General features: G+C 41.6%; 1 protein-coding gene across 1 annotated transcript in view; it reads left to right on the forward strand.

Moving 5' to 3' along the window:
• Positions 1-347: 347 nt before the first annotated feature.
• myripb (myosin VIIA and Rab interacting protein b) overlaps positions 348-24,574 on the forward strand; it is a gene marked incomplete at its 5' end in the record, with an annotated part of 118,393 nt that continues 94,166 nt past the window's right edge. The window contains one exon of the mRNA XM_080050593.1: positions 348-457. Within this exon, the coding sequence (XP_079906719.1) occupies positions 348-457 (110 nt within the window). The remainder of the gene's footprint in view (positions 458-24,574) is intronic.

The following is a 24,574-nucleotide window of genomic DNA, read 5'->3' on the forward strand; positions in this document are numbered from 1 at the left end:
TTCATGTAGAATCTCTGTTCTAGTAGGCCGGCTGATATGAACATGTGTCGTCTATTCATTACCCTATAACCTTTGCCAGAGACCTAGCGGTGTAACTCCTTAGCCAATAGAGGTTAATGAAAGTCATAAATTACTGAATACAAGGTGTACAAGATTTCTTTCGAGCCCCTGACAGTTTAAGTATCGGACAAGTTAATGTCCACCTCCATAGATTTTGCGAATGCACAAACAATGATTTTTACCTTCTCCATTCATCTGTCTCCATCCAGGGTTGTCCCAGCCGCGGCCCCCAGATCAGTCTATAGGACCAGCAGTAGCAGCAGGTCAGCGTGGCTCAGCCAGGAGCCATGGGCAGGAAGCTGGACCTGACGGGCCTGACAGACGACGAGGCGGAGCACGTCTTGAAGGTGGTCCAGAGAGACATGAAGCTGAGGAAGAAGGAGGAGGAGAGGCTGAGGTGAGAGGGGATTCCCCTGACAGCACTTTAAAAACTATATATGTATACAGTATATATATATATATATAAGGAGCAGATAAAGAGAGATGTTGAGATGTCATCGCCTGTGAGCAAAACCAGATGTGGTTGTAGGCTACTGATGGCTCAGCTGGCACAGATACTTACAGTCCCATGTATTGGAAATATAGATGGTTCATTGAACTCCTTTCAACATCTTCACACACCCCTTGCTTCTTTACAGTATTTTTTTATTTCTTTTTACAATCTAATAATAGATTTAAGCTAACATCTCAGATGCACGGCAATGTCAAAGCTGCTTCCAAACTGCTCAAATTGACCAATCGTAGTTTAGCAACCTTTAAAACATTAAAAAACATTAAAAATAATCACAGTTGTCGGCTAGCAAACACATTGGAACGTTTCCTGCCCGTCAATGGTTTATCGAGGCCTATACTACAGTCCCCTCCATATGTATCGGAACAGTGAGGCCAATTCCTTTATTTTTGCTGTAGACTGGAAACATTTGTGTTTGGCACCAAAAGATGAATATGAGACAAGAGATCAACATTTCAGCTTTCATTTCCAGGTATTCACATCTGGATCTGATACACAACTGAGAAGATATAATTTTTTGAAAAAGAACACAACATTTTTAGGCAAGCAAAAGGATTGGAACAGATAGACTTTAAATAAATTAAAGTGAATAAACCGTAATATTTTGTCGCAAATACTTTGTTTGCAATAACTGCATCAAGCCTGTGACCCATTGACATCACAAAACATTTGCATTCTTCTTTTGTGGTGCTTTTCCAGGCTTTCACCGCAGCCTCATTCAGTTGCTGTTTGTTTTGGGGGGTTACACCCTTCGGTCTCCTCTTTAGCAGGTAAAATGCATGCTCTATAGCGTTTAAGTCTGGAGATTGACTTGGCCAGTCTAAAACCTTCCATTTCTTGCCCCTGATGAACTCCTTTGTTGTTTTTGCAGTTTTTTTGGATCATTATCTTGCTGCATGATGAAGGATCTTCCCATCAGTTTGGTTGCACCTTTCTTTAAATTGGCAGACCTAATGTTTCTGTAGACTAAGTTCATTTTGCTGTTGCCATCATGTGTTACTGTGTTGTTGTCAAGATGAACCTTTACCAAAGTGATGGAAAGGCTAAAGTTTGGAGAAAGAAAGGATCTACTCATGACCCCAAACATACAAGCTCATCTGTGAAACACAGTGGAGGCAATGTCATGGCTTGGGCTTGCATGGCTTCTTCTGGGACGGGCTCATTATTCTTCATTGATGATGTAACACATGATGGCAACACTAAAATGAACTCAGAAGTTTACAGAAACATTTTGTCTAACAATTTAAGGAAAGATGCAACCAAACTGATTGGAAGATCCTTCATCATGCAGCAAGATAATGACCCAAAACACAAAAAATTAGTTAATCAGGGGCAAGAAGTGGAAGGTTTTAGACTGGCCAAGTCAATCTCCAGACTTAAACGCTATAGAGCATGTATTTTACCTGCTGAAGAGGAGGCTTAAGAGAGTAACCCCCTAACACAAACATCAACTGAAAGAGGATGCGGTGAAAGCCTGTAAAAGCATCACAAAAGAAGAATGCAAAAGTTTGGTGATGTCAATGGGTCACAGGCTTGATGCGGTTATTGCAAGCAAAGGTTTTGCGACAAAATAGTACATTTTATTCACTTTAATTTATTTAAAGTCTATCTGTTCCTATACTTCTGCACGCCTAAAAATGTGGTGTTCCTTTACAAATAATGATATCTTCTCAGTTGTGTATCGGATCCAGATGTGAATACCTGGAAATGAAAGCTGAAATGTTGAGCTATTGTCTCATATTCATCTTTTGGTGTTAAACCCAAATGTTTCCAGTCTACAGCAAAAATAAGGGAATTGGCCTCACTGTTCCGATACTTATGGAGGGGACTGTATATGCTTTTATTGCCGGTATTTCATCTGAGTCATCTGAAAAAAATCTTTGCAGCCACAGTTATTTCTTCACAGGGTTTCCAGCCTTATGGTTGTGTCAAGGCACAGTCAGGGGGCTGTTAGCAGGAAGATGCTTGTCTTGTATTTTCTGCTCCCGGGCTGTCAGGTCTGTGAGGGTCAGTCTGCCCCAGGGCCTCAATGTTCTGCTCTGGGTGTCACAGGCTCTTACTTAACATGCGACAAGTGCTGGCCCATTCCTCTTCCTCTATCTCCTGTCTTTCACTCCCTCCCTCCTCCTCCCCTCCCTCCCCTGTGACAGCCCATAGTCAGAGGGGAGTCAGTTGGGTTGTGACAGGCCTCCTTTGGGGGTTTGGCCGTCAAACGTGTGGTCAGATCAGCGTGTCTGCTTTGTGTTGTTTAAGCAGGACTACATAGGGAAGTATGATAGCTCTAGTGTATTAATGTCACAACAAAATCCAAAATATGTTGTAAGTCTGGTTGTACCCTGCAATTTTGCGTAGACAAATATGCTCAATTGACTACCCAGCGGGCCCCAGCATCAGCTTATTTGTTGTTGTGGAGATTTGATGTCTTTCTTCAAACTCAGTGGTTTCGTGTTCTCGAGTGGACACTAAGAGGACTAACCATCCGAGCTGAACTCTGAGGAGCAAAGTTGCCTCGCTTAAAAACCAGACGGCAGGCGTTGGTCTGTGCTGCTTGAAACTGCACTTATTTTTCCAGTATGAGTTTCAAAGCAAATATGGTGTATTCCCAAAGTACTGGGCTGTAAAAAAAATGTCTTCCATCAAACTGTTGTGAGCGATCAAAAAAGAATGTGCGCTTCTCGGGCTGGTATTTCTGCTGTTTACTGCAAAACAATGAGCAGAATCATACTGTATATCGATATCTATCAGGCAACAGTTCTTCATATAAGCAATTAGGTTATTGGCAACCATTTTGATAATTGATTGATTTTTTAAAAAGAAGTAATGGCAAGAATTCAGTGGTCCGACCTTCTCAAATGTAAATTATTTGCATGTTTTCTCAAGAACAATCCAATAAAGACAGACACCAGTTTAATTCCACCACTGTTTATTTAATATCACAACTTTCAATAGGCCTTTTAATTAATCACAGAGTTCCTCTGCCCAGAGTCGGACCAGAGTCAATAGATTGTGTTTTTATTAACAATTCTTTCCTTACTGGTGAAACAGTAAACGCCTGCCTCATCGTTGATATAATAACCTCTTTTCACTTACCTGCATTCCAAGGGATCAGTGGACTTGTAGGTTCAAGGGCACAGCAAGTACCACTCACTGCTAAATACTGTATACCACATTTCATCTTAAGAACCAGGACATGTCCTCATGTCAGCCTCAGACTCGGATGGCCTTGCTGTCTAATGAATTATGTTCTCCATCAATCACCTTTTTCCTATTTGATCAAAGGCAGAGAGCTTCTTGTTTTGTGTGTTGGCATCTGTGTTCTTCAACATAGCATTTAAGCCTGCCACCAACAGTCAGGTTATAGAAACAGGCAGAAAATATGAAATGGGAAACGTTTTTTACAGTACACAAATAGGAATATGAAAACTTGTTCACAGCAGATGGTGTGTTGTGTGTTTCGGGGGATATCTCTCTCTCTCCCAGTGGGTTTCTCCTCTTCCATGCGTGGCTGACGTTTGTTTTTCCTTCCTTGAATGAAGTCAGCCCTGCAGAGTTTTAAATGACCCTGTTGAAGGATTCATGGGATAGATAGTAAGCCTCAGCTCGCCCGTTAAATGCCACATTTTGATTCCCCAACACACATTCTGAATAAATAAAAAAAAAAAGACCGAAACACCTAATTGATATTACTACCTTCTGTCTCATACATACTGAACTGTCATAAATATGTATATAAAACAATGCACACAGCCGTAAGAGGATACACTGTCCTTTAGTTCACCTAAAGTTTGATTGCTGCAAACTTCAGCTATAGTGTATGATGTCTTTGCACTCTCAGGCTTTTATCACTGTGTGAGGGACTTTCTATTATGATGTAATATATTATTATTTCAGAGTATACAAGGAATAAAAAAAAAAAAATCTGAACCTTGAAAGATGTATATCCTTTCATTAGAACATGAAAGGATAACAAGAAAATACAAGTTTAAAGGCTTTAGATTTGTCCTGCAGATGAACCAGTCTGGATTATGTAAAACATAGACAGCCTGTCTGAGCCTTCTCTTTATTTGGTCTATATCTGATGTAAATCAAGAGATTTTTAATGTGGATTTGCTGTATGAAGAGCATAAAAGGTATATTGCCTGCCTGCTTTTATTTTCTATATCTAAATTCTATTCCTGGGTCTCTTAACATGACATTTCCTTAGATCTTCTAATTTATATGCTGACAATATGCCGCTACACTACGCTAACAAAAGCAGTCTGGCTAATGTAAACAAATAAAAATACATTTATTGTTGACCCTACTGTAAAAGCATTCAAATTGTCACTGTAGCAGGATGTATCCCTGAAAGGTTTCTTTCACCTGTTAGGGCAGGCAAATGTACTTTTTTAAACATTTCTGTAACCCTTTTTAAATTGAAGCGTTTTGACTGCTGAGAGTAGGAAAAGCACAGGTGTGAATTATGCATGATGGCAGTTGGTGGCAATGTGCAATCAAGGGCAAGGAAGAAGAGATATTATGTATATATGTATGTATGTAAACGATGACAAATTCTGCCAAAAAGTCAGCCCTTGACAGGTTATATCAGGAAGAAAAAAAATGCATTTACACTTTTATTAGGGCTCAAACATACACAGAATGTATTCTTTAAGTAAACATGTCTTTTTTGCTTACAAGAAAATATATACAACCATTAACTGCCATGCACTTATAGACTGTCAGAGGGATGCCATGGAGATATATTTCTGAATTATTGTATCAATACTCTTTCTTCAGGGTTTTCATTTTCGTCTCAAGAGCTTGGCGCGAAATGAGACAAGACTGTAACTTGGCTGTCTTAGTTTATTTCTTTTTTTAATACACCTTCAGTTCATTGGCTGTTACAATATAGAACAGAGCTATGAGAATACCTTTTCAGTTACTTCCATACGCACCCTGGTTGCTGTGCCTTTTGAAGAGTGAGAATGTGATGCTGCCAATTAGAAGATATGAGCAGCTCAACCCCTGGCCTCCAGCGTCCACAGTGGCCATCCAGCTGGAGAGGCTCATTATGGAGCAGCAGGAACCTCAGGGGAGCACAGGTGTGGGTCTACTTAACAAACAGCACAAGCACTCCCAAAGGAGTCCGACTGGGAAATGATTATAGTTAGAAATAGCAATCCGCCGCTGCTGCCTCCGTGTGAGTGCTGAGACAATGGCCGTGTATAGCGCTCTAGCTATTGGTGACTCTTAGTGGGTAATTTGCTGTCATCATTAGAAAAAGGATCCACTTTACACTTGTGTCTGGTAAGTCCCTTTTATGGATTGGCCAATTACTGTACCTAGCTGTAATGCTTAACTCCAAAACTCATATTGAAAAGCCACAGAGATTCTCTTTGAGGCAAAAAAAAAAAAAAAGATCTGGAAAAAACGGAACAATGCTCCCTGGATAAGTCTCTTAATTGGTCCACTTGTGGGCCCCATGCATTATCTCTCTCTCTATCATAATCTATCTCTATTTTTTTCTTCGTGCGGCCCGTTATCAGAGGGTGATATTTGGCATCGTCGGGTCCCAATTAGTGGGTAAAAGAGCGACTTGTTTTTGTCATCAAGTTGTGTTCAGACAAGTGAGGCTGAGCGAGCTGTAACCACGGACACGTTTTTAATTTATCTCTTTCTCATTAACGTTTTGACTTTGTAGTTTTAATCAAACCATCTGCGCCAGGGTTTTATGGGAAGGCTGACTGAATGAGAATTTTTTAATTTGTAGGATTCATTCATTTTCTTAATATTTGAAAACAGTGCGTCTGTTGTTTGCTACTGCCTCTCCGAAGGCTCCTTTTCTCTCCATGTCGACTCTCTTGTTTGTATCTTAGCTGTAGTGAAAGTGACAGGCAGGAAGGTACAGGGAGCAGGAGTCACGCTGGGAGGCTCGGAAGGTGGCAGAGGATGTCAGTCTGTCTGAGACCGGTATGACCTCTATTTCCTCTTCTATTTATCCTCTGGAGATGGCACCAACACACACACACACACACACACACACACACACACACACACACACACACACACACACACACACACACACACACACACACACACACACACACACACACACACACACACACACACACACACACACACACACACACACACACACACACACACACACACACACATAGACACACATAAAGCCGTCCATCCAGACAGAAGATGACATTTGAAAAAGTGTATGGTTTTTAAGCCACGAAAAAGGGAAAAGAAAAAGTGAATCAGGTTCTGGCTGGTATCAAAAGCTTGGTATTCATTACGGTCGATACATTGGTGCAATTGGATTTCAGTTGGAGGATACTGTCATTTGTTTCAGCAAAGTCCCTATGGGCTGCAGTGCCATCTCCTCTATTGAAGCAACTCTAAACGGGGACAGGTCAACCTTCTGACGTCAACTTTCATACCTGAGGTCATGTCCTTTCACAATGTCGACTCATATTTCAGTTTAGGCCCACCGTTTATTAGACGTGCCTCTGACAACTGGAGAATTCTGAAGTAGTATGAATGATATAATGTATTGTGCTTGTGTATGGGTTTAGTAATTGCTTTAATTTTCTATTAAGCGAGCAGGTTTTTCCCAGACTCGTGAACTATTGACCTGAACTTTCCTGCGTTAAGATAAAAATCCTCAAATCGTGTTATAAGTCCGCCGTGGCTTTGTGGGGGGGGCGGTTGAATGGCACCATTGTTCTAAAACAGACGTATTATTCCTTTCTTCTCTGCATCTAAAAGGTGTTTATTCTGTGGCATAATCCAGTGTTGGGTTGGACGTTAACATGTGACGGTTCTTTCACATGAAACGGCCCAAAGATGCTGGTCTGCAATGTGTAGCTGAACATAGCACGGGGGGCTCTTACCAGTAAAAACAGCTCTCTGTGTTTAGCTAATCGCCTCACCATCCACCATCTCCATCTTTAGCATTAATGTATTTTTATGTGGCAGGGGTCTGGATGGAGTTAATTATTTCTGTCTGCCTGTAGCCGTGGCAGTCCTGTTCTCTTTGGCTCTGGTTCCCACTCGGCGGGGATTAGCTCTGTTACGTTATTGGTGCGTGTTATATTTTGTCTGAGTCATGTTGATGTGAATTGTTTTTGATGTAGATGTGCTGTGTGTGTGTGTACGTGCTGATCTTGGCAGCTGTGTAAGTCTGTTCGTGTGTGTGTGTGTGTGTGTGTGTGTGGGGGGGGGGGAGGGGGGCAGTGAGTGTCACACAATGAGCAGGAAGGACAAATCCTTCTGACCTTTTTTCCTTTAGCAACATTGGCAGGTGTATTAGCAGTATAATTTCATCACATTTCACGGTCTGCCTGGGGAACATTTTGATTGCCACAGTGCCCATTCATGCTCTCAGCAATGGTTATACAACTGTTTGGCTTTATATACTTTATTCTTAACTCTTGTCTAATGTTTTGTCTGGACTTATTCTTCCAAAGACAAATAGGAAACATCCTACAACTTACACGTTATTAACCGTCTTTTGAAGACTTATGTCAGCACATCACTATAGTACTGGTCATATCATTTTGTTTCTTATTTCGTCAAGAGCTGATCATGTATATGTTTGCCTTTGCAGTAGATGTTTTAATAATGTCACCCTCTCCAACGTGTCAGGGCTGAGTGTCTGGGTGGACAGGAAAGGGAGTGGATTTATAAAGGTCAAAGTGTAAATAACCCACAATAGGAAATTGAGGTTGTGACCATAAATGTAATATTCAATAAAATATCAAGTGACACTGACATTTGAAATGGCAAAATAACAACCCCTCTCTCTACTTCCCCTTCCTATTTAGCAGAGAATGTTTGAAAGCTCAGGGAAACTTTTCTTTGTTGACTTCCGATCGGCTCGGTCGTGCTCTAATTTGCTTTCGTGTGTTCAGGGCTGTTGAGGTGATCCTTACAGCTGCCACAGACTCTGTGATTTCTAATTAGTTTTTAATATGGCCCTGAGTAGATGATATCTAATATAATTAAACTTAATTAGCAGACAGAAATATAGCCCCCCTGACCACGGCAATTATACACGGACATGCTTACGCATACTGCGCTCAGCCTCTGTCTGTGTCACACACACACACACACACACACACACACACACACACACACACACACACACACACACACACACACACACACACACACACACACACACACACACACACACACACACACACACAGAGCAGCTCCTGTGCATGCAGCAGGTCTTTGTATTAACATGACGTATACCTGATTAAATATGTATTTCAGTTGTGTTGCAATAATTGTAGTTGCTGTCGCATGCTCTCCATGGATGATTTGTCAAGCAAGACCGTGGCACTTGAGCATAAAAACAAGTTTTGGGGGCTTTAGATTTCCTAAGAAGAAAAGAAAAAGCCTGGATCTCTGAGGAAATCAGTTTCAGTGTATGCCTGTGCATTAGCTGACTCCGCTGAGCGAAGGCTCCTAAACAGGCGCAGCGTTTTACGGCGGGAAGATTTTTTGATTTCCCCCGAGTGTGACAAATCAGCAGCTGTGCAGCGGCCGCCCGCCCGTCCTCTGGAGCTGCTGAGCGCGCCAGGATCGGCTGATGAGATAGTGAAAAATAATCCAGCGCCGCTACTTGTGGCACGGTGGCTTTCATAGTTCATACACACCGCTTTCCAGCTGACTGAGTAGATGTGTTTCTCTCCTCAATAACCTTGAATGTCTTTATCTATCTATGTGACTGTGTTTTAGCCTTGGCTCATTGGGGGTCAAATGGAGGTGAACGGATCACTGCTCAGCCCTGTCTCCCTCCGTGATAAACCTGTGTACATTTCCACCTAGGAGAGTTTCCAGAGTTATCAGCCAAAAGACTAAGACAGACTCAGAGCAATCGCCCCCGCTCTTACTTCTACATTTGTTCTCGGTCTGCAGTGATTACTTCTCTCTGCTGCTGCTGCTGGCCAAATGTCAAGAGCTGCTTTGAGTCATAGGGAAAATAGTAGGTTGCCACAGGAAGATGCTGGTGTAATCTCACTCCCCCTGTCTTTTGAATTGACCCTCCACCTTTCCTCTTTGTGATTTCCTCATTTATTCTTACCTCAACATCGGTTCCCTCCTCTCCGTTGTCTTGTCCTTTTCTAAATGCTACCATCTGTCTCTGTGGTTCGGTGGTTCCTCGCACGCACGCACGCACGCACGCACGCACTCGTACACGCACACTCAAATAGCCAGTAATTCATCCCACAAGCCTCATCTCCTGTGTGATATCAAAGTGATTGAACTTCCACCAGCCCTGTTAATTAGTAGGGTCTGTGCCATTTGCAGTGCCGTTGGGCAGCAAGGTGATGGGTTCAAGTGCTCAGACACGGTCAGTTGACCTCGCCTCGGGGAGGGTCTTTTATTGTGGAAGCTCAGAGTGAGAGAAAGTGAAAGGTTCCTCGCAGTGTGTGTGAGAAGTTAGGAGGGAGGAGACGGACATTACATTCTGTCCAATGTGCAACCGTGCTCATTATAGAAAAATAGAATCATTCTCCTCCTCTTAGTATGTCCACCACAGTTCTGAAAGCCCTCTTAGTATTCAGGTGATGTTCTGTTTCCGGTCCAGTTGTCAGGTGTGATTTTCTGCCGTCACCCACTCCTTGCATTTCAATATGCCGTCTGTGGGTAAAAATGAATGACTTTGTACATATAGATTCAGCATGTGTTTTTTTATTATCAGCAAATCCTTCAAAGAATACCTCCCAACCATTTCAGTCGATTTTTCTTCCGTGACAGTTGAGAAAAAAAAAGCCAAACATTCGGCTGCTTCCAGCTTTTTAAAATGTGAGGAATTGGCTCTTCTGGTTCTATAATATATCACTGTAAATGGAATATCTTTATATCGTTTTTGGACTTTTTTTGTAACAACAAGCAATTTGAAGATGAAGAAGTGGAGATTTCCCAGAGTATGCATTTAATGACTTGGTAATAAAGTGAAATAACTATTGTAAAATATCCTGCAAAAAAAATCCATAATTTAGAAAGAATTGCCAGTAGCAGTCCAACAGGATTTAAACATTTCTCTCATCTCTAGCTGCCACTTTGTCAATGCTAATGGATAAACAAAAAAAACAGAAAGAATTAAGACCTTTTCAACCAAATTAGCTTTGGCATAAGTGTGCTGCGGATTCTAACAAGATTAAGAAGCATTGTCCTCACTTACAGGCCTTGCTAGCGGTGCCTCAGTGTGTGGCTCAATTAGCTAGAAAATGCTTCATTACCTGGGAGTGCTCTTGAAATTAGCAACACATCAGCTGAGGCTTGCATGTTGGCAGCGGAGGTAACCTGTTTTTTTTTCATCACAGCATCACGTCCTCGGAGTCCACCAAACACTAATACGTCATCCGTCACACACACACACACACACACACACACACACACACACACACACACACACACACACACACACACACACACACACACACACGCACGCACGCACGCACGCACGCACGCACGCACGCACGCACGCACGCACGCACGCACGCACGCACACACACACACACACCTCACATAATTAAATTAGTGCTGAGCTGTCCCTACAGTCCTGTGCTTCATCCACTGTCGTTACAAACCACAAGAGCTCTAATTGATGAGATGGACCGATTTGAGATAATTCTTTCAGAGACGACTCGTTGCGATGGTGAGGTCATCTTGTTAGCATAGGGGTTGCTATAGGAGCGCCAACTAATGTCAGTCGAGGGTGGGGCAGAGGGATGGCGGCCATTGATTACCATTTTCTATTCCGCTAGATCTGTGTGTGTGTGTGTGTGTGTGTGTGTGTGTGTGTGTGTGTGTGTGTGTGTGTGTGTGTGTGTGTGTGTTGTTGGTTGGATCTCACTGCCTCTCTTTGAGGAAACCGGGCAGAACACAATCGATATGTCCCTCAGGACTCTTTGTGTGTTCCATCAGTCAAAACAACACGGCTGACGACATGCGCTTTGACACCGTGTTCAATGTCTGTCTGTCTTCTCCGCCTCCGTCATTCTCTCTCTCTCTCTCTCTCAACCCATGACCTTTCTCCATCCGTTTTTAATGAGTGTCTTTCCTTCTTTATTTCCCTTCTACTCCACCCATTAAAGGAAAAGTCTGTCTATCTTTTCTTTCTATGCCAATATTGCCACGCCAGCGCTGTATGTTTGCGTGCGGGGTCTGTACTTACTGTAACTTACACTCCTCTTTAAAGCAAATCCACTTGAATGTCTGCTCTTTTCTTACACTCAGAAGGATTATGGACAACATCACCACTTTAAAACAATTTTATGACCAAGTTCTTGTTTTATGTCGTACAGTTACGATTATTGCTGGTTTGCAGCATATTTTTATGGTTGTTCTATCAAGACAATTTAATTTTCGGCTGTTTTACTATCCCTCTTTTCTCATGTGCTTGTGCTTATTTTTAGCTCCTCATGCATTTTTACTACTCTTGTTTGATGCGCCATGCTGTAAAGCCCTTTTAATAAAGCTGCTCTCAGATACAGTACGCAAGTGCATTAACATTTGTTCATAGAATTTTATTTTATTTTGCATTCTAAATTTACTTTATATTTGTTTGGTGCACCTTATCTCTACACTTGTATCTGCACTGTGTCCTTGCACTACTTTTGTGTTCGTTTGTGTCTCAGGTGTTGCTCTCTTCACTTGTGTGTTTCTTCTTCTATATTGCATTGTAAGAACTTCATTGCCAGTTACTGCTGCTGTAATGGCTGAGGTTGTTGTTTATTGGCAAATAAACTTCTTGAATCTTGAATTGAAAAGAACATGCTGCTGATATTGGTGATGTTACTAAATGGTAGTTTGTGTCGGTCTCTCTTTGCTCTTACCCATGATCCTTGCGCTCATCAAGCTGTGGCTTCTCATCGTGTGAGGTTTGATTTTGTATTTTTGATAGGATTCAGAAGACCTTATGAGTCTCTTGGTATTTGTTGACTCTTCAAACTTGTGTGTGTTTGTGTGTGTGTGTGTGTGTGTGTCTGTGTGTGTTCTTGTTTGTGGGACTGTACAGTAACTCTGTTTGTTTCTCGGAGCGCGGCTGAAACAGTCCCTGTGAAATCCAAACAACTCTCCCTACGCTTCTCATGACCTTCCACCACATTGGTAGTAACTACAGAGAAGGACACAGTGGATCATTGCTACCTCCAGTTGACCCAAATTAAAGATGTCCAAAGTGTTATTGCTAAGAAACTTCACTAACCAACGCCTTGCCCTCTAATCAAACTGAAATCTCATAAACTTCATAAAGTAGTGTTATCTCAAAAATACAGAAATCTAAAATATAAAGATTGATTTGTTACATAATCAATCAATGACTAATCAGCTAACCAGAGATTGACCAAGGACCGGACGCACACATAAAAACACGCATTGTGACTTGAATTGGCAAGACCCGCATGAAGACCTCCATGACATGTAATCAAAACAACCCAATGATGACAGTGTAACGTCGTCCAAAAAAAAATCCGCATCACCATCATTAAACTTAACTGCAGTCTGAGGTGAGAGGGCACGTATCCGTCTGACTAGGAAATATGTATTTAAATCATGCATCAGATACACTTATTGACTTTGTATGTTTTCATTCAGATTCATGCTTCAAACCATCATTGCTATAATGTTCTCTTTGAATACCTGTAATCTCTTCTTTGCACACACTCACCCCCTTTGAGTTAAATCAAACCAGACTCACTCACACTATATTGTTTCATCATTTGGCGGGTGCCACTCGACCACAGGTGGTCTTTTTTCCATGTAGCGTGCGTCTCCCAGGGGAAAGCTGGTTTTGCTTTCTGGAGATTATGAGTCACAGCTGGTGCTGCTGCGGTTGGCCCTCCCTCCTCTGTTTAATGGCTGCAGGAGTCGTATGTTCTGATCTAGCTGTTGTTTCGTTAGTAAACCTGCTCGATACACACACACACACCTTTTTCAAATGTTTACCCATGGCGGATTGTTGGAGTTTAGGTTATTTCAGTTCTGAGCCCTTAACCCTTCGGCCAAGATGACTTACTGTGATGTAAACAAAACACCTTACCCAATCATGCAAACTGCAAACATCATTTAATCAGCAGTTGGTTCCTGTTTAACATTATGCCCCTTGTAGCAACCACTGCTGGCACAGTTAGATAAAATTTTAATAAAAAAATATTTGAAACTACCATATGCTTTAAACACGCCCTTTGGTATCTTAAGGCACTCTTCCAAGTATGTTATCATTAGGCGGGTTTCCCACAAATATTTAGAAATATTTTGAAAAAAAAAAAAATGTTTTTACACTCTACATTTCCAAAAATGTTTTATGATCAAAGCAAAATGTGACACAAAGACATGGCAATGGAAACAGACATGGCAACTTAAGCATGACGACCATGAAGCATGTGACTTGAATGTCCTCTGAAGCTACAAAAATATCAGACTTGTGTGGGAGACTCTAACCTTCCTCAAATTAAATGGTGAATAGTTTTATACAGAACGTTTCCAAGGTTTTTGCCACTCATTCATCCATTGACACACACATTCAAACACCGATGGTTGTTAGCTACCACTCGGGATGTTGGCTTACCATCAGGTTGGGGTTCAGTGTCTTGTTGACAGGAGGATTGTGTAATGAGTGGGCAAACCAGCTCTGAGCAAAAACTGCCCCATACATTACATGATTACATGAATAAAAACATAAATGCCATATTTCCATTATGTTTTCTACATTCTAATTCACTTTTTGAGGTTTGACTTATCCCAATGAATCAACTCCAGATGTATTTTTATATGCAAATGGGAAGAAACCTATGCACTTGGTTCACGGACTGACTAATTAAGTTACTGAAGCTAATGTTGCTAGTACTGTTGAGGTATTGTTGGGCTAACTGGGCATTGTACTTGTGTATGTGCACCAGATTAGCTACTGTGTTGTACTTTCTATGGGGACCTAACTAGTGCTATGGAGCGATGTTTTCATGAGTGGGTTCCCATTGTGTTGGTTTTATACAATACACACTCCCCCTGCTTTCACATGGTAATGTAACATGCTAAAACACACATCAATGGGAGGAGGGTTAGATTAGACATTAGAGCATGTTTTTCATCTGCCCTTGATGAGACATTGGAGATGCAGATGTTGTGAGCTCTGCCCCATTTGCAGAGGCTGCTGCTGGTTTGTTACAGGAGCTGGTGTGTGTGTGTGTGTGTGTGTGTGTGTGTGTGTGTGTGTGTGTGTGTGTGAGAGAGAGAGCTCCTGATAAAATGTTTGCCCTAGTGTGTCTATATGAAGCATCTTTAAAGGACTCGGCGAGAAATAAAGTGTATGGATTCATATTCTGTTCAGCTTGCAAATTGAGATGTATAGTGCAGCGTTTATCTCTGGCTGTGAGATTCATTTTACAGAGTGAAGGCCTTTTCTTAAGGCCTACTGTGTTAGATATATCTGCTGACGTTTCATCTCATACGTCTCAGCATATTGCTGGTGATTTATTATGTGTTGGGGAGTCACCTGCTGCAGTGTAATTGTATTTTAGGGATGCAACGTTAAAGGTGGTGTCAGCGATTCTGGGGCATTCTTGATGTTTAAAATGGTTTTGGCTAAATCAGATCCACTACCTGTACGTAAATGTGTGTGCGTTGAATAAGATCTGGTGTTAATACACAGCTAAGGCTCTGTAAACGGGCCTGTTGCTGGCTACGGTGGGTCCCCCTTTGCTTACAGACCAGTTAACAGAGCCTAGGCTGTGGAGTTGTTCCCACTGTACAGGTAACTGATTTCGACAAAAAGGGATTTTGTCAACAAGCGCTCTCCAGAATCTCTCACTCCTGTGGCAAAAGCCCAGCCGACAAACAAAGCGTTTGCTATCTACCTCTGCTCACCTAATCACTATACATTTTCTCTCTCTCCTCCTGTCTTCTCTACTGCGTTCTCTCTCCTTTCCCTATCTTTCTCCTCTTTCATCCCTCTCTCTTTGATGATGATGGTTGTTTTGGCAGGTCCGCTCATACCTTCGCCTTTTGTCAGTCAGTCCAATCTCCCCGCTGTCACCTTAATGTTGAGCCGTCACAAAACACTTCTCTGGGTTGCACAGTTTACCATATAGGGGCACACTGCTATTCTGCTGGTACACAGTTCAGTTCCCCACCAGCTCTGCAGCTGCAATTACGTTCGTGGTCAAGTCAAGGAAAGCGGTGGTGTAGTGGAGGACATCTGGAGACATGTGGAACACATATCCAGACTTCTCTTTGTCATTTAGAGGAAGCCAGCATTCATCTTTAATTGCAATTAAATATATAGCAAGCCTGGGATACATCCTGCCCACTATTTTAAGCAGGATTAACCACTTTTTTTTTGTTTTAGTGAAGAAGGCAGACTGAGTATCTAATGCAATGTTAACATGCAATGGTTTTGGTAATGCAGCAGCGTTTGTCATTGTGCGACGTTGTGTTATGCAGGGTTAGGGTTGCAAAATTCCGGGAATTTTCAAAGTTGGAAACTTTCCATGGGAATTATCGGGAATTTATGGGAATTAACGGGAATTTTGGGAATTAACGGGAATAAACAGGAATAAACGGGAATTTACTAAATTTAAAGCAACCCAAATGCACTAATTCCTTCTAACTATGTTATTTCAGTCCTGGCAAACATTCTAGACTGTAAAAAGCAGTTTTTCCAACTACGTTTTATGATATTTATGATCTTTTAATTTCAAATCTGATTTTTTTTAAAGCTTATTGACACCCAACTTGATATCATATATTGATTTTTACTTGACTAGGTTTACAGAGGCTTAAACTGTGATTTTAAATATAGTTGGGGAAAATATATTTTTGCATAATCTTGACTAAAACAACCAGATTTCATGCAAGGGCACTTGGCAAGTTGCACATAGCTCACTGCATACTGTATGGGTACTGAGGCCACGCCCCCTACATGCACTGTGCATTACTCAATCTTTTTTTTTGGGGGGGGGGGGGGGCATTTTACTTAATGTATTGAATGGGTGGGGTCAGACAGATGAGTAATATTTTATTCAACATTCATCTTTTTGTTGTTCAGTGAAATAAAATAATCAAAACTTGATAAAGTTCTACTTTCAAATAAATCTGTTCAAATGTAATATTTTTTTAATTGTATTTGTTTGCATGGATGTCTGCCTATGACAAAACATAGTGTTTGTATGTTTAGATTTATGTTTGGATATGAAAAAAAAAATCATTTAAATTACTGCCATTTAGTTAATTCCTATCATTCCCAATTTTGAATATTCCCAAAATTCCCGAGCGAAAGTTCCTGTGGAAATTTACCGGAAACTTTCCACCCCTTTGCAACCCTATGCAGGGTACACAGGAGTCAAACTGACCCTGACCCTTTTTTTTATTAAGTGGAGACTGATTGTGTTTCATGGCTCTGTTCTCTCTGTTGAAGCTCTCACACAGCTGCACTGCTTGGTTGCCAGGTTGTGAGACGCTAACCCAAATATGTTAATGGAGCCTCGCCACTGCTCCCCTCAGGGGTTGCCAGGCGCGACCGCGAGTTGGACTATGAAAATTAAATAGCAAAGAATATGTTCCGTAAGAGGGTTTTCGAATCATCTATGTAATGGCTCACAGCGCTGTCTGTAAGTATTCGGGCTATTGATTTGTGTCTGAAACTCCATCACACTGGATTTGTAAAAGAAAATGATGACTCGTGAGTGTAAAGTGCTGACTTCCAGCCTTGGTATGAAGGTGTTTACATCCACATCCAATGAGCCGTCATGAATTGGTAGCCCCCTTTTGATATACACCTCCTAAGGGTATAAAACACTGCTGTTGGCCCAATATACAGTAGATGTGAACAGTCCCTAACACCCTTAATGTTTAAAGTCAGCACTTTAAACCCATTGTTTTCTTTTGAAATCCAGTGTTCTGGAGAGCGGCCAAAAACAATGAAAAAAGCATATCACTGTACACATACTTAAAGACTGCAATGCACTGAACTGCAGTGCGTGCTCAGCTAGAGGAGGTGGCCTATTGATGTCCAACTGTACAATTATTTTCACATCCTTTTTTAACGTTTCCTTGATTTAAGGGTAGAGTGACAGGGAGAGTAAAATACCTCTTAAACTTAAACCATTACACATGCACACTCCAGTCTCCAAACCATCTCATCTGTGTGCAGTGTTGGAAAGTGGCCTTCTCTGCTGGGCCCACAGGGAGCACTGTTGTCCATGTTCCACTGGATTGGACTGTCTGTCTACACACACACATGGCTGCACTCTGTTCGGCCAACTGGCTGACCACAGGCCTCAGACCAGACTTTGTGACACAAGGCTTCTGCCAGTCTCTTCTCAAACCACAACCTCAAATCAGACCAATTTCTTTTTCTCTTTACCATATTCAGACTTAATGTAGTCTAAGTCTGTCCTGCTAGGTTGCTAAAAAGGAAAATGCAATGAGTTACCGCTTTAGAAAATAAAATGGTTTCAAATGTTCAGTTGTAAAAATAATTATCTATTTTTTCTATACTTTTTTTGGTGATTGAATTCTTGAAAATCTTTTACATTTTTTTGTTACCTCCTTGCGATTAAAAGTGCAGGACCATATGAGGCATTTATCTTTTCTCTATTAGCGAACTGTATGTAAAACCCATTCATTAAACTGTAGTTTTTAAAAGATCCTATTCTGTTTTTGTGCCCTCCTCCTCGTTTATTTTTTCTTCTGTTTGCCCTCATTAGCTTTCATGTTTATTCATGCCCTTTGTTATTATACTGTTACTGTAATGAAATAATTTTTGTTATTCTATCAGTGTGTGGAAAAAAGAGAGACCAGTCTTGTGTCTGTAGGTTCTCCTTTTAAAAGCACATTGTTGGGATTGAAATGTCACACTCCTAAATTGAAAATATCTCCTTGTAATGCTTGGTTAAACGCATGCATGAGTATGTCTAGGGAGTCAAAACAGAAGCTGTTGGTGGATACTGTCTCTGAAAAACTAATCATCCATCCCTGCTTTCATTTCCGGAAGCATCCTGGGGATAGATCGGAAGCACACGCGCACACACACACACGCACCCACACGTGCACGCACACACATACAGCACTACATTTCTAAAATCAAATAGCCTCAGAGTTTCTTGTTGTGTGCAATTCTATTGTATTCATGTTATGGGGTCTGTGTGTGCTTCTGTGTCGATGCTTGTTAAAAGTATACAAAAGACAGATTGTTAAATCAGAGAAGAGCTGCATTTTATTTTTGAAATAATGAATTAGAAATCGTTTACATTAAACGTTTAAAGCATTTTGAATCTAGATTCTGTGTTTTGGAGACAAACTCCAGCAGACATCCGGTCAAACTCGACCATGTCACGTCTCCACTTTGGAGCAATCCTACCCAGTGCAGAGTACACACGCTGTTTTTAGTTCCACAAAACACAAATAAGCAGTGAATTGTAATCTCTTGAGCGTTGTGAGGATGATCGTAATAATTAGCCCGGGTCGAAATAAGACACTCGTTTAACACAACTCTAGACGACAGCAGAGGCCTGTAATAGCCAGTCCGTCGCCTGAATTACTGGAGCAGGCAGCGCAGCACCGCAGAAAGAGTAGACAGTGTGGGGGGAAGAGAGCGGGAGAGAGGAGGACAATAATTAGCCGAGCTTGTCATTCTAGTGATTAAAGGCTGATTTAGAAGCATTGCTCGGTGGCTGGCTGCGTGGAGTTAAATTGGCTGTGCTGCTGTTAGCGGGCGACGTGACATGCCAGGCCCGGGTCACTGCACTGCAATGCAGCAGTATAGAGCAAGTGCTGTTCAGTTCAGTCTCCCTATCTGCTCCCCTCCGTGTAGGTCTCACTGTAGTTTACTTTATGAGCTAGCAGTAATGTGAACACGCCTAGAGGAGTTATCTACCGAACAGGGATCCCCTTTGGTACCTGTCTGTTTTTTTTCTGCTGTGTTTTTATGAAGAGCGATACTTCACCTCACACAAAATGACTTTCATTAACGCCGCTGGAAGGAGCTTGTTGTTTTTCTGTGTAATCTTCTGCTCGTATAAGTGCATGTCTTCGTGCACCTCCAGGCTAAGTGCAACGATAAGGAGTGTGCTTAGGTGCCTCGATGCTTTCTGTTGACAATACGTTATATTAGAAGATATTAAAAGTATATTCAAGAAGTAGTTAAAGGCGGAATCTGCGATTCGGTTGAAAGCTTGTTGTCAAAATCTCTTTTTCGTCAAAATAAGTGAATATCTCTTCACGATCCGCTACCTGTCTGTAGCCAGCCTAGGCTCTGTAAACTGGAATGTAAACAAATGGAATGTAAACAAATGGGCCCACCGTAGCTAGCGACATGCCAGTTTACAGAGCATAGGATGTGTATAAACACTGTTTGTTTTTTAGTACGGACAGGTAGCCTGGCTCCGCCCGCCTACCTACTTCCGCTCAAATTTATTTTTCCCTTCAGTAGTCAGTCTGGGGCTGCGGTGAATTTCTCAACTTTGGTTGCGTTCCGAATCGCATACTCTTTCTTTTTTCTATTCTACATACTACATCCGACGATAAAAAGAATCTAGTTAGGATGCAGTAGGCATACTATTGGGACATACTTTTCTCTCTTATTTCATCATAACATTCTAACCATCCTAAATCTGGCCACAAGAATCGGGACATCCTAAATCTTTTTTCTACATACTATATAGTAGAAAGTATGCGATTCGGAACGCAACCTTTAGCTCAGGAAAATTTTGGAACGTCCAATCGAACAGAGCGAGTGGCTGAGAACGATGACGTCGAAGTCGGGCTCCAGTTTCAGTTGAATGCTGCGTTGCTTTATACTCGGAACTCGGAGATTTCCGACTTGGTAGTTCCGAGTTCCGACCTGTCTGTGTTCCAGTGAATCTGCTCGCGAAAGTATGGACGCCGACAACCTTTCTCATCCAAATAACTAAACGTTAGGCTCTAGCAAGTTACCGTTGCCAGGTACCGGTAGATCCATAGACCACAATATGTAGTGAAGTCGGAAATTTCCGAGTTCCCTGTACAACTGGAACGCACCGTCAGAAGCCGGCTCATGACACATGTGATGACCAAACGTTATGCGATTGGTTGGCTAATCCAGGCACTGGGCAGATCCAATAGTTTTAAACTTCAACAGACACCCGCCTCCAAGTGAGTGAACGTTTGCCAATTACAGCACTTCCAGACCTTCTGTACAAATGAAATGAAGTACGATGGTCTGGTTGGACCAGGCTAGACAGGTAGCGGATCTTGAGGAGATATTTGCTGAATTTGACGAAGTGATTTTGACAACAAGCATTCTCCAGAATGGCTGACTCCACCTTTTTAAATGCCCTCTCTTTCACAATGTTTGTACTCATAATAAATACAAGCATTTTATTTTAATTCCTATCACTGAATATATGCACAACTTTGAAACAGAAGCCTTTATTCCCACCAAGCACAGATGCATTGATGAATAATACATGAGGGCAATGAATCAACTTTGTGTTTTCTCTCCCATGGCTGTTTAATTACCCCCTAATTGTGAGGAAATTTTTTATTTTATGCGTTGCCATCCCCGATATAAACTACAGCATTAGTGTTCAGACTAGATTAATGTTCAAGCAAACATTGTATCTTCACCCATGGGAACTTTAGATAACAGGACAACTCAGGCTCATAGTGAAAGAAAAAGCAAAGCATGACAGTTAAGTTAAGTCATAAGCCTTTTGTTATGGGTGGCACAATATCAGTAATGGAAGATTAAGCTATTTTCTTGGAAACACTGTGCATCCAGCAAGCCTCGCCATTATGATTAATGACTGAAAACAAAAAATGATATCCAACAAAATCAATAGCAGATGCAAGTGGGAGGCATTGGATTAAACATAGTCTGACTCCAAGAAGCAGGATATGTTGGGATTTGAGCTGGTGTTTACTTAGGCCTACCAGTTAGGCACGGTTAAACCTATTTAAAGCTGCACACATCGATATTTTATTAGCAACAAAGACTCAAATGACTGTGTGATAAGAAAAAGTTCACACGTAATGACAAGCCCACAGAGAATTGCAGCGTCATCAGTAGATTAGCTCAGCATGTAGCATTTTAGCATTTCTCACCACACTTTGTAGTTTTTGAGAACAAAACGTTTCATGGAAAGAATAGGTTTAAAATGTTGACACACACACACACACACACACACACACACACACACACACACACACACACACACACACACACACACACACACACACACACACACACACACACACACACACACACACACACACACACACACACACACAGGTTGAAAACAAGGTATCTGAACATTGTTTCCTCTAGAGATCCTTCTACAGGAAAGACCTAGTCGGAGAGAACAGTCGTGTGTTTCCTTAAACGCTGTCTTTTTATCTCGACTCAGCAGTTTTCAGACATCGATTGCGTCTTGCAGGCTCGGTTGCACAGTTAAGTCACTGAAGTCAAGTGGCAGATGCAGAAGTGACACTCGTATTCTCCACTTGTTGTGAATGATCTTAGAACTCTGCTTTGCTTTTAAGACCCAGGGCCGCCGCTCCCTATACGCAGAGTACGCAGACTGCGTAGGGCACCAAGTTCCTGGGGGGGCACCCCAAAAAAAAAATTATAATTTTTTATTTTTTTTTAAATTAAAAAGGAAAAATAGATGGTCCGGGGGCCCCCCAAAATAGTTTATTTTTTTTTAAAGTTCACGATAATCATTACATTACAAAAAATATATAAATTAGTTATGAACAGGCCCATCGTTGTTTTTTCTTAATTGTGTAACCTATCCAGGGGTGGATTACTGCACAGGCACACCGGGCACAGGCCCAGGGGCCCAAGGGCTCAGGGGGGCCCTTAGCCAGAGATACTGATAGTAACTTTTCATGTTGCATAGTCAAAGAGCTCAGTCACTCATGTCAATAACAGGGTCCATAAAGGAATAGCCTAAATATAAATACTCATTAAAATGTAACAAGATAGAAATCATCATGGGCCCCTCAACTAGTAGGGGAGAAATACAAAAGAAAGTTAAAAACAACAGCATTAGTAGCTCTGTCTAAGGGGGTTGAAGGCCCCCTCACACATACACAAATACACTTTATATGTGTGAATTCTAAATTGTTCATATCCACCCTTTATCTGTTGAAATGGGCCCCTCCATCATAGAACATGGGTCTGCAGACCAATCTACTGTTTTTACAGTTGCAGAGTAAAGAGTGCTACCTGTTTAAGAAAAATCTGAAAAATAATGTTCCTTCTGCATCTCAGGATTTGATATCTCTCTAGTCTCTAAAATTTCCTCACAAAGTGCACCAGATTGATGCATTTTACTTTAAAAAGGTAAAAAAAATTCCACCCACCCCTCAACAATACCCCAAAATCCTGTGAGAAACACTGACTTCCTTAATATGTTTTTGCCATTAATTGTATGTATCCGTGTAGAAAATTCAGTGTACCTGACTGGATAGGGACAAGTGGGGGGCCCTTTAAGAGTGTAAGCCCAGGGGCCCATTATCTCATAATCAGTCTATGATCCTATCACTCAATTCCTTTGCAAAGGCAGTTTTTTCACAAGTTAAGCTGTTCTTTCTGTTAGTAAATGCTGGCAAATGTGCCAAAAAGCAGTCGCAGAGATCTTGCAAGGGCAAAAAAATTTCGCTCGCGAGCTTCTGGGTGTTTTTTTTTTTTTGGGGGGGGTGGGGGGTGGGGGGGCATCACTGACAATTTCTGCTTAGGGCACCCAAGAGCGTAGCAGCGGCCCTGTTAAGACCTCTGGTGAAATAAATACACCCATTCTTTTATGCAGAGCTTCTTTTTAAATAACAGTCAATGCTATACAAACCAAAATTAAACTGAATTCACTGAAAGACATAGAACAGAGTGGTAGGATGGCCGAGAGGAAAAGGGGCCGACCAGTAGCCATGAGGTCGCTGGTTCGATCCCCGACACCGGACAGGACGGTGTTATTTGTAAGACTAGTGGTGGCTGGTATTACATGTACGGTGCCCACCATCTCTACCAATGTTTCCTTGAGCAAGGCACTTAACCATGAACTGCTCCAGGGGTACTGTGTTATGGCTGACCCTGCGCTATGACACCCTCCGAAGTGTGGTAACTAGAGTGGGGATATGCAAAAAGACAAATTTCAATGTAGCAATTGACTAATAAAGTAACTTTGAAAAAAATAAATAAAAAATATGTCAAATCTGTGAAAACAAAGTAGGCTATGATTTACCTCTGGGGGTCCGTACAACAGAGGCCATGTCATCATTTAATGAAATATGGTCATGGTCATGTCTGTGGTTAGTCCCCCTACATGACATGAACACTGAAGTCGTAATTGCATCCAGCCAGTTCCCAAGGTAACCCAGAGCAAAGTTACACCTTAATGAAAATCTTTGCTCTCGTCGCTCACATTGCCGTGGCTTCACTGTGAATTATGGCCCTGCTCTGCATTATTGACACTTTATTATCCTAACGTTCTCCACACCCTCCCACATCGTTGAAGTTAGCTATATGTATGAAGTCGTTTTAATAACACAAGGTTCAAGTGATTTACTGAGCATGCAGGGCACAGCAAACACTCTCAAACACAAAAAAACCCATCACAATACAGTTGGAGAACTGACTGTTAAACACTCTCCAGTATTTATAACGTTTGGCTTGCCTTGTGCCTTTGTGCGACACATATGAGGGGCATAATGTGATCCCCTGACACCCCAACATTCGTCCACACACCTCCTTATCTCTCCTTCCTTATCTCTCCTTTTATTCCCATTGAAGTCCAACCTGTCCTTTTAAATCGTATATCACATTCGGATTTTATGGTCTCACTTTGGGCTAAGCACGGATACTTTATTGTTTTGTACTCGCCGGTAGCTGCAGTGCGCACAAATTCTGTTTACCACAATGGCCCCACATAACCTGCCATACCTCCTGTAGAAGGACTTGCATTATGAAAGCTATGTTATTACCTTTATACAGCTATAGGGCAGTTGTAAGCTACAGTA

This window comes from Ammodytes marinus, assembly GCF_949987685.1.
Source record: "Ammodytes marinus genome assembly, chromosome: 21".
NCBI lineage: Eukaryota > Metazoa > Chordata > Actinopteri > Uranoscopiformes > Ammodytidae > Ammodytes > Ammodytes marinus.